Below are 12,176 nucleotides of genomic sequence, written 5' to 3'. Positions count from 1 at the left end.
ATAACATTTACATGTACCTAAATTGTGTTCAATTAGTTGCATATAGTACAAATTATTATTTCTGTTAATTTTATTTACTAATTCTATTGTAATGAATTACAATATATTTTGTTAATATATTTATATATTATACAATATATTAATCCTCAAGATATATACAATATATTTTTAAGAATTTTTTTTATGTATTAATTGAATGTCCTAGTAATATGATTATTACAATAAATTATTGTTCATTGTCATGTTTCAGTAATATCATCCAGCGCGCAGCAACCTCAAAGGTAAATAAAGCAACAAATGTTTATTGTTATGTAAAACTTATTATACCACAGTTTCCACACTGAAAAAATCAAAATGTAATTCTTGACTATTGAATGTTTTTATATAAAAATAAATAATAATTTTTGTATATTTTATTCCTATAACTTATTTTACTTAATTGAAATATGTAATATTATGCTTTTTTGATGGCTTAATTCATTGATCAAATATGCTTACACTTACAATTATATGAAAAGTATCGTCTCAACCTCCGAATTTATTTTATCGATTTATTTCTCTTAGAACATGCACCGAATTAAAGTCTGACACTCTGGACATCCAATGTCAAAGAGGATTTCGCTCGGTGCCCTGCACCAGCCGTATGCAGCCCGGGACCAGGGCAAACTTGGCGTGCAAACCAGGATTCCAGTTGCACAAAGAACCAGAGTTCTCGCAAATTAATTGCGGAAATGATGGGATTTGGGATAATTGTCTGTTTTCTTGCGAACCAGGTAGGATAAACTTAATTAGGGAATGTTTTTATATTTCAACCTAATTAGGCCAGTTTTATATTTAATTGATTGTTGTTTTAATTTTATTATAGAATGTGGTAATCCAACACCGATTGAAACTGTTTTTAATTCGGACCCACCTGTAACATACTTAGCAGGTCAATATCCATGGTATGCAATGTTGTTCACCCGAAGGGAAGATTTATTCAAAGGACAATTTCTATTCAGTTGTGGGGGCTCAATTATCAACTCACGAATGATAGTTACAAGTTTGGTTTATCATTAAAATTTCATATTATAAAATGTGATAAATTGCTAATATTGTGTATATTTTCAGCTGCTTATTGCGCTCATAAGCCAGAAATCGATTTGGATGATCAGAGAGTTGTTGTGGGATCTAGTGTATTTCGGTTTAATAAAACAGAGGATATTTATGCTCAGCATTACGAAATAGAAAAAGTCATCGTTCCTAAAGGGTATTTTTCAAACTAAATAAAAATATTAGCAAAATTTGTTTAGACAACTCCTCACGTTAACACAATATTCAACGTTCTATAAAAAAACTTCTAAACAATAATAACTAATAAAGACACATTTCTTTTAAAGAATGTTTCTATAAATGTACTTTTTTATAAATAATTTCTATTTAGTTATTATGATCTATTCTAGATTTGATATTAAAAAAGAAGGCAATCCAAATAATATAGCAATTATTCTAGTTAAAGGAAAGTTCACCTTCAGTGATATAATTAAGCCGATTTGTTTAGAAAGACATTTTAATGGACCCATAGAAGAGCCAGAAGGAGAAATAGGATACGTAAGTCAAGAATTATTTATAAACAATATATAATAAAACATAATTTATTATTAACTAAACTTTTACGAAAATCATATGCAGAAATATATTTGTTCTATATAATGTTATTTTAGGTACCAGGATATAGTACTGATAGACAAACTCTTGATACCGTACGTTTTGTGTACAATGTATCATTGGCATATATTTCAAATACAAGTTGTAGAAATTTTGAATACCCTTTTAAAAGATTTTATCAATCTTATGATAAATTTTGTGCAGGAAACCTAAGTTTTGGTACGTTTTTTAAATATAATTATTTTCAATAAATATACCTGTTCTTTATTTTTTTTATAAATAAAATAGGATATGAAATACCATTTGGATTTTTGGGTGGTGGATATTTTGTTCCTGACTACAAGTCGTTTGAACCCGTATACTTTTTAAAAGGAGTCGCTTCCGCCTATGGTAGATCCGTCAACTTTTTTGGCATCACTGATATAAAGATACATCTACCATGGATTTTAGTGCAAGAGGTGAATTAAAGTTAATACAGAAAACAATATTTTATATTATAAGATTATTTATTACTATCATTCTGAAAGTAATTTTGTTTGTTTTAAATTAGTTACGAACATTTGAATTTTACGAATTAGATATCTCTTCTTAATTATTTTATTTATTGTTTGTTTCAACCAAAGCTTACTATAGTCTGCATAGTAATGCCTAACATACACTTAAATATCTGCATGTCTATTGATATTTTATTAATCATATATCATTAAAATTTCTTAAGAAAAATCATCTCCAACAAAATGAAAAGCTTCCTGAATTTTGTGGTCCAGCATTCCGAGCCAACGCATCTGCGTGAGTATCATCAAATATAAAAATAATAATTCTGATAAAATATAAATAATATATGAAAAATAAAATTGTTTCTCCATAGGCTATTGACAAGTTCTGTTCATTGTAAACTGCCTGCAAAACCAAATAATGGGCGATATTTTGTCGGAGGACAGAGTTCTGATCCCGAACCAGGAACTCCAATTGGTGAATGGTCTGTTCTTAAATATAAATGTGATCCTGGTTATTCTTTGAGTGGCAGTGAAACCATATTTTGCGTAGGGGGTTCTTGGAGTTCTATACCATTATGTCGAAGTGAGAGAAATTTATTTTACGTTTATTTCTCCTATGATCATGATATTGTTAATCTTTATATTTTTTCATTAGAAATGTGTAAGCCGCTTACTTCAACTAGTGTGGACATATATTGCACAAACAAGAATGAAGAAGTGCCATGTGAAAATCCAATGCCGGCAGGAACCACGGCAGATTTAACTTGTAAAAAAGGATACACACTTTACTATGCACCTGACAATACTAGAATAACTTGTGATATTGATGGAACTTGGAATTCCAGTCCCTTTAAATGCACGCCAGGTTCGTTGATTTTACATACTGGATTTTAATTACAATTGTTATTAGTTAATATAAAAAGCTTAAACGTGAATAGCTTCTGACATTTGTAGTGATACAATTAAAATTTCAGAATGTGGTCTTGCTACTCCAAAAGGCCATGGTTTGGTCATAGGCGGGCAAAAAGTTAAAGTTGGCGATTTTCCTTGGCATGCAGGAATTTATGAAAAAATGAAACAAATTATAAATACAATAAACAAATATGCGGTGGATCCATAATCAATGCAAAAACGATTATATCTGGTAAAAATTATATTTTTTACCAAAATAAATAACTTACTCTAGTGTTGAAGTTTTGAGTTTATATTGAGCTCCAACAAAACAATAAAATTAGCAATTATATTATTCATATGCATTTCTAAATATATTTTAGCTGCTCATTGCTTCTATCCGACTGGTGGTACGGAACCTTATGACAAATCAAGATTTGTCGTGGCCGTGGGAAGATTTACAGAGGTTGGTTTGACGATCGTGATGTGTTTGCTCAACGCAATAATATAGACCAGCTTCTCATACCCCCTACGTAAGATTTAAATACACATACACACATACACACACACACATATATATATATATATATATATATATTTATATATATAGGTATATATATATATATATATATATTAAAATATATTATTATTTAGTTATGACGATTTGATTGGAAACTACGCTCAAGATATTGCTCTAATTATCACGCAATTCTCGATGACGTTTTCTCCATTTGTACGACCCATTTGTATACAATGGACATTCAGGGGACAGGAGGAAGAGTTGAGGCCGAACACACCTGGAATTGTAAGCATGTGCTTTAATTCTTTAAAATATCTTAAGTACCATTGACTTCTTAAAAAAGAACATTATGGTTAATATGTGAAATATTTTCATAAAACACTACAACTAATTCATGGCCCAACTAGGATTTCAGGCAGCGAGTAACAATTTTTCATACGTGTTAGAATATTGACATATTTCAAATATTTAAATCATTGTTTTATTTATTTATTTATCAGGTATCCGGCTGGGGTTTGACGACTGAGAATGGTGAGCCAAGTGAAGAACTCAAATCCATAACTCTTCCAAGTGTTCCCCGATACGCATGCCGCGAGAATTTTCCGGCCGATTTCCGTCCATATTTGACGCCCGGAAAATTCTGTGCAGGATATCAGAACGGTAGCAGCGTCTGTCAAGGGGACAGCGGCGGCGGCCTTTGTTTTCCTCGGGCATTGGACCAAAATACAACCGTATACTTTCTCAGGGGCGTTGTTTCCGTAGGGCCAACTCGGGATGGATCATGCGACTCTAACCAATATACTGTTTTCACCAGCGTCCTGGCGAATTTGGAATGGCTCAAGACTCACAGAGCCCATTTAAGCGTTTAATTAAGGTGATCATACGTTCCAATAATTGTACTGGATTGAGATCTTTTATGCCTGATTGTCTGTTTTTCAAAAATTAATAAGCAAATTAACAAAAATTATGCCAACATACGAACTAGTACTAATAATTTCAAATTATGAAGAAAATTGAATAACATTTTATAGAAGGCTGAAACGCGAAAAAACATATAGATCGAAAAATATAAGATATAATTTATTATCTTAAATAAAAAAAAGTATTATATATTATCAAATTATAGCATTCATACTAAAAATCCGCAATTCTGATTAAAGAAAATGATTCATAAAAAACAGTTTTTTATTGTATCCTCAAATAGCATTTGTCATTTTAAAGCACACCCCCTTCCCCGTACTGGTATGCATCTCAGTTTGGACTCAAAAAAAGTATATGGTCACATTGATTTAATACAGTTCATCTTCATCTTTATATCTATATATTTACAAATGCACGCATTCATACACTTATAGGTACACCCATAAATAAAAGAAGTGTTATGCGTATACCAATCTTTTCTGTAATAATAATGGATATTGATGAAATATATGTTTAGCAAATGGATAATTTAAGAGTTTGAGACGATGTTTATCTTAATACTAATATAATTATTATTAAATAATCTTTATTTATTTATTTGTTGTTAGATTTAAATAAGCTGTATTTTTAATGATTTATTTATATTGCCTATTTATAAATTTTGGTTGACACCCTTTCATTTAGTTTCTCAGTTAATTAATATCATAAATTCCAACACAAATTTAAACAAATATCATAATTACCTTACGGAAGTTAATAATATTTTACCTCGTTACTAGTTTATTTTGATACGCTTAGATTATGATTATATTAAAAGCTATATTTAGTTTTTAAATCCATATTTGTTATTGAATAATTTCAATTGCGCACTTATATCATATTTATCATTAGTATGGGTCAAATGCACGAGCAAAAATCCCGGCTTCTGCTTATTTTGTTGCAAAATACTGGTTTCCCCCACTGGCCCCATATATACAAAAGCATACACAGGATTGTTTATATGACAAATTAGAAGCAAACCGAACACTATTACTGAAATTATTTATTATCGAATTAATATTATGAAAATAACCTATTTCATTGGTTTAACTAAGTAAATTAATACAGGGCATATAGGAATATTTTTATATTATGTATATAAGTAAATTCATGTGATTATAATCATATAAAAAATATAATTTCAATAGCAAAAAATATTCGCAATGACTATAAATAATAATTTTTGTGTGTTCGTTATACTATATATTTCTGGTAAGTTAAGGCCAAACTAAAGAAGTATGTGTTTAGTATTATGTTACACTAATACAAAATATAAATTTCGATCTCAATTGTCTCAACTTGTAATCTCTAAGTTACATATAATTCTCGTATATACTTCTTTATAAATCGTTCAAGTAATATTATGTTTTTGTTAAAAAATGTTTATAAATTAATTTAAAATCACGTTTCAGCAATAAATTTTTGTCATGTTTCAGTAATTATATCCAGCGCGCAGCAATCTCGGAGGTAAATATGAAGAAAAAAATGCTTATTGGTATGCAGTTTTGTTATTGCAGTAATTTCTATCATGTTAATAAATTAATAAGAAAAATTCAAACATAATTGAACTTGATTCTTAATTACAATTAATTCAACAGTCCATCAACTTCGATTACAATTTACCACAACTTAAAATTAATAAATATATTTTTGTTAATAAAAATTATATAGTAATAACAATTTTACTAGTTTTTGATATAAAGTGAAATTTTTTTTCTACTTAATTAATTTAACGTTTAAATTTAATACTTTTAATTATATGAAAAATATTGCTTTAATCTCAAAATTTAATTTACTATTAAATTTATTTCTCTTAGAACATGCACAGAATTAAAGTCTGACACTCTGGACATCCAATGCCAAAGGGGATTTCGCACGGTGCCCTGCACCAGCCGTATGCAGCCCGGGACTAAGGCAAACTTGGCGTGCAAACCAGGATTCCAATTACACAAAGAACCAGAGTTCACGCAAATCAATTGCGAAAATGATGGAATTTGGGATAATTGTTTATTCTCTTGTGAACCAGGTGGGATGAGTTTAATTGGACAATATTTTTATTGAACGATTAATATTTGTATTTTAAATTATATATATATATATAAAGTTTTATATTAGAGTAAGCTGGTGAGATTCTTAGAATGAAAAAATCATGGATTTTGACACTGCAGGCAAGAATGTCATACGTTTTGTAAAAATAAAATAAAATTCCGTATGATGGTAAACTGGAATATTCAACATGTAGCTCTACATGATTTGCCGAGAATGACGTCAACATTAGTCTTAAAATTTGCATAAAAACACACATGCACACATACATAAATAATCATGTATATTTCGGTTTAAATAAATAAATATATATATATATATATATATAAATTTTGTATACGCAATTTTGTATTTTGAAACAATTTGCTCATAATACATTCTAATAAATACTAATAAGTTCTAGGTATTATCAGTTTATGTAACATTTGAATTGTTTATTGACTCCGTTTGTTCTGAGTCTTTTTTTTTATTCATGTACACTTTTCTCAGTATTATTCATTTATATTTTATTCCAGAATGTGGTAATCCAACACCAATTGAAACTATTTTTAATTCGGACCCTCCTGTAACTTACTTAGCGGGTCAATATCCATGGTATGCTATGTTGTTTACACGAAGAAAAGATTTAAGAAAAGTACAATTCCTATTCAGTTGTGGGGGCTCTATTATCAACTCAAGAATGATAATTACAAGTTTGTTTCATCACATAATTTTTATTCATGTCTATGAACCATATTATGAGTAGGTAATATTTTACTTATTTTTAGCTGCTCTTTGCGCCCATAAGCCAGACATCGACTTGGACGATCGCAGAGTTGTCGTAGGATCTAGTGTGTTCAGATTTAATAAAACAGAGGATATTTATGATCAGCATTATGAAATCGAAAAAATCATCGTTCCTAAGGGGTATTTTGCACAAAAAACTTTGTTTTATCATAAATTCTGTTTTTTTTTTTTGTCGCGGCACGGCTTTCTACAGTTTTACTTCAATTAAAATATTATAATAGCATATTTTAATATTTAGTTGCATAATACATTTTTTAATAATGAATATAACCCTGAAATCTCAATTTTTGAGTAATTATTTGCTTATAAAGTCTAGTTAGTTATTATGATTCATTTTAGATTTGATACTAACCATGAGGGTCGACCAAATGATATTGCAATCATTCTTATCAAAGGCGAATTTACCTTTAGTGATATAATTAAGCCTATTTGTTTAGAAAGACTATTTAATGGACCCATAGAAGAGCCAGAAATTGGAGAAATGGGATACGTAAGTGAAAACAAACAATACATATTTATTAACTTATAAATAATATTAAAATTTTACTTAAATATGATTTAAATGGTATTTGTAATGTTTTAGGTACCAGGGTATAGCACCGATAGTCAAACTTTTGATACTGTACGTTTTGTGTATAATTTATCATTACCATATATATCGAATACGAGTTGCGGAAATTTCGAATATCCCTTCAAAAGATATTATCAATCTTATGATAAATTCTGTGCAGGAAATCTAAGTTTTGGTATGTTTGTTGTAATGGAAATCTTTTTATATATATATATATATATATATATATATAAATGGTATTTTAATAAAACAGGGTTAGAAATTCCATTTGGTTTTTTGGGTGGCGGATATTTTGTTCCTGACTACAAGTCGTTTGAACCCGTGTACTTTTTAAAAGGCGTCGCTTCCGCCTATGGTAGATCTGTTGATTTTTTTGCCATTACTAACATATATGTACATCTACCATGGATTTTACTACAAGAGGTGAGCAAAATTTAACACCAAGAATAAGAGCTATTTAATGATGTAACTCATAACTCTACAAAAAACTAACTAAATCTTTTATATATATTATATATAATATAAGGTATATATCGGAAAGTAATCACATTTTTTAAAACTCCATCGGACTTAAAAAAAAGTTAAACATTAGAATTTTATAAATTTATTCTCTAGTATAGATAAAAAATGATAAAAATGTGCTAATTGCTTACCATATTGTAATAATCAACAAACAAATTTATTAAAATAATGGCTGTGAAAAATTGCTAATTCTGTAAAATGACAACATCAAAGCGAAATGTTTCTATAAATTTAATCTCGCACATATGTCTTAGAAAAATCATCTTCAACATAATAAAAATCTGCCTGAATTTTGTGGTCCTGAGTTCAGAGCTAATGCATCTGTGTGAGTACCATAAAATATAAAAATAATGATTCTAATAGGTAATAAAAAATATACTTTGCAACTTAACTTATAAATAATGCCACCAATATTTATCCCAAGGTCGTTGACAAGTTCGGCTCATTGTAAACTTCCTGCTATACCAAATAATGGACGTTATTTAATTGGAGGGCAAAGTTCTGACCCAGAACCAGGAATGCCAATTAATGAATGGACAGTTCTCAAATATAAATGTGATCCTGGCTACTTTTTGAGTGGTAGTGAAACCATATTTTGCGTAGGAGGTTCTTGGAGTTCTATACCATTATGTCGAAGTAAAGAAAATGCATGTTACATTTATTTCTTCTATGATCATGCTATTGTTAATATTTATATTTTTTTATTAGAAATGTGCAATCCACTTACCTCAACTAGTGTGGACATATATTGCGTTTACAAGAATGAAGAAGTGTCATGCGAAAATCCCATGGCGGCAGGAACTACGGCAGATTTAACTTGTAAAAAAGGATACACACTTTACTATGCACCTGACAACACGAGAATAACCTGTGATATTGATGGAACTTGGAATTCCAGTCCTTTCAAATGCACACCAGGTTTGTTAAAACTTTCAAATCCTGTATTCTAATTATGATTATTAGCACTTTGGAACAAAATAAGCCGTAATATTTTCAATTATACAAATCACATTTCAGAATGCGGTCTTCCAACTCCAAAAGGTCACGGATTGATCATAGGTGGTCAAAAAGTTAGGTTGGAGATTTTCCTTGGCATGCAGGAATTTATGAAAAAAATGAAACAGACAATAGATACAATAAGCAAATATGCGGAGGATCAATAATTAATGCGAAAATGATTATAACCGGAATTTAATAAAATTAATAAGATACTTTTTCATTAAATTTTGTGTGAATAAGTTTTGTGCACTAACAACTAAAAATAATTCCGAAATGAATTGAAAACCATTTTTGGTGTAAATAAATAGTTTTATTTACGAAATTACATGTGAAAAATATAATCACAATACTATGACTTATAGTAAAATTATTCATTAATGCATCAACCAATCAACCAATCAACCAATTCATTAATGAATTTTAGAAGTAAATTTCATTATATTTAAATTTAACGATCATTATAATAAAGTTTTGCCATTCCGTATATCAATGTATAAACTCAATATGATTTATATATATATATATATATATATATATATATATATATGTTTTTCAGCCGCTCATTGCTTTTATCCGACCGGTGGTTCGGAACCATATGATAAATCAAAATTTGCCGTTGCTGTAGGAAAGATTTACAGAAGTTGGCTTGACGAGCGAGACGTGTTTGCTCAACTCAACAATGTAGATCAGCTTCTCATACCTTCAACGTAACGTTTATAATATAGCTTAGAATTAATATGACTTCTAGTACTGGTAGTTATTACTATGAATACAAATATCTTTAAAAAAAAAACACTATTTAGGTATGACGATTTGATTGGCAACTACGCCCAAGATATTGCCATTGTTATTACACAATTTGCATTAACGTTTTCACCATTTGTACGTCCAATATGCGTGCAATGGACGTTCAGGGGCGAAGAGGAAGAATTGAAGCCAAACACACCTGGAATTGTAAGCAATTACTACTTTTATAACTTTTTTATAAATTTAATTTATTATTTTTTTCTCGAATTTAAACTTCCCGGAGGAGAGTTTTATGTTTTTGCTTGAAAATCCAATTTGATAATTATATGCTCACTTGTCATTCTTATCATTATTAATGTTTGTATTTTCTTTAAGTAGGATATAAGTCGAAGAAAAAATAATTTTTCATACGTGTTAGAATATCGACATATTTCAAATATTTAAATTATTGTTTTATTTATTTATTTATCAGGTATCCGGCTGGGGTTTGACGACTGAGAATGGTGAGCCAAGTGAAGAACTCAAATCCATAACTCTTCCAAGTGTTCCCCGATACGCATGCCGCGAGAATTTTCCGGCCGATTTCCGTCCATATTTGACGCCCGGAAAATTCTGTGCCGGATATCAGAACGGTAGCAGCGTCTGTCAAGGGGACAGCGGCGGCGGCCTGTTTTCCTCGGGCATTGGACCAAAACACAACCGTATACTTCCTCAGGGGCATTGTTTCTGTCGGGCCAACTCGGGATGGATCATGCGACTCTAATCAATACACGGTTTTCACCAGCGTCCTGGCGAATCTGGAATGGCTCAAGACTCACAGAGCCCATTCAAGCGTTTAACAAAATATATATGTGTGTATATATATAATGCATCATACACATTTTGTTCATTCAATTATAACTAAATATAATTTTAGTAAACAAATATTTGGTAGTTCCTATCTGATGTTTTTGGCTAAATTTGTACGTATGTATTAATTTTATAATTTTTGATTTGTATTTAATGTTTATAACTATGAGTAATCAGTGCCAATTTAAATTATTAAATTAATCTTAATCAATTTTAATATAAATCTATGTACTTCTATATTTTTAGAAAGTCGATAACATTTCTAAAAGGTTTAAATTAAATTTACATTTATGTTACAGATATAGTATGATATCAAATTAAGTTATATTTATAGCTAAGAAAAGTGCATCATATATAAAAGTGATAAAAAATTTAATTTTTATCTATTTTATTTAGTAGACATCGATCCAACACATTAAATATTTAAGACACTCCAGCACCATCAAGGTTTGCAAAAAAGCAAAGTGTATTGACCAACGTTGATCATCTACCAAGTCAAAGCAAATGTATAAGGTATAATAAATATTTTTGTAAAATACGTTACAGCATAATGTAAAATTAAAAGTCGCTCATAATTAAATTAAAACAACAAATTAAATTAAATACAATATATTAATTCATTATTTCATTAACATCTGTGCACTTAACTTTTCAATGCATTATAGTAGGTAGAGTTACTAGGAACAGCATAATTAATAGATCGAGCGACTATTTTTGCTGGAGAACAAGTCTTGAGTAACTTGAGAGTTGAAGACTACTTGGCTTGAAGTTGTCGTTTACCCTATAAACAAAAACAATCAATTAGTAACTCTAAGGAAAGTTAAAAATCAGTATTTTCAAAAAATGCTGTTATTTAAGTATTCAAATTATGCTGCTTTCAAAATGGTCAAAAAATTCAAGATTCTCCAAAAAAAATATTTGTTCTATTCTGAGATTTTTAAAATTTTAAATTACTGTACGGAAAGTTCTAGAAATTTGCCTTAAGGCACTATGCCATGCACCACTAGTATTTTTCAAATACTTTCTTTATAGTATTTTCCAAAAACCGAGTGTGCTTTATAAATATAAATAAAAAAAATTTACGAGATGTAATTTTACAATTTTCACAACATGTATGTTTTTGTTTTTTTTAAGACATCAA

General features: G+C 29.4%; 1 protein-coding gene and 2 pseudogenes across 1 annotated transcript; all 3 read left to right on the top strand.

Annotated features, from left to right (window-relative positions):
* The first annotated feature begins 248 nt into the window (after nt 1-248).
* Nucleotides 249-4,594, top strand: LOC113374037 (annotated as a pseudogene).
* A 1,379-nt stretch (nt 4,595-5,973) lies between these two features.
* Nucleotides 5,974-8,936, top strand: LOC113374033 (CLIP domain-containing serine protease B15-like). Its single transcript, XM_026614285.1, has 8 exons — nt 5,974-5,982; nt 6,333-6,541; nt 7,077-7,253; nt 7,329-7,467; nt 7,687-7,837; nt 7,931-8,093; nt 8,172-8,341; nt 8,865-8,936. The coding sequence occupies exons 2-8, from the start codon at nt 6,412-6,414 to the stop codon at nt 8,889-8,891; spliced, it is 957 nt and encodes a 318-aa protein (XP_026470070.1). The 5' UTR covers nt 5,974-5,982; nt 6,333-6,411; the 3' UTR covers nt 8,892-8,936.
* Nucleotides 8,898-11,025, top strand: LOC113373666 (annotated as a pseudogene).
* The last annotated feature ends 1,151 nt before the right edge of the window (nt 11,026-12,176 follow it).

The sequence above is a fragment of the Ctenocephalides felis genome, unplaced genomic scaffold (genome assembly GCF_003426905.1).
Source record: "Ctenocephalides felis isolate EL2017-DRISC unplaced genomic scaffold, ASM342690v1 CF-g0.4_SCAFFOLD_01604, whole genome shotgun sequence".
NCBI lineage: Eukaryota > Metazoa > Arthropoda > Insecta > Siphonaptera > Pulicidae > Ctenocephalides > Ctenocephalides felis.
Note: the sequence above shows the minus strand (reverse complement) of the source record. Positions and strands in the feature narration are given on the sequence as shown.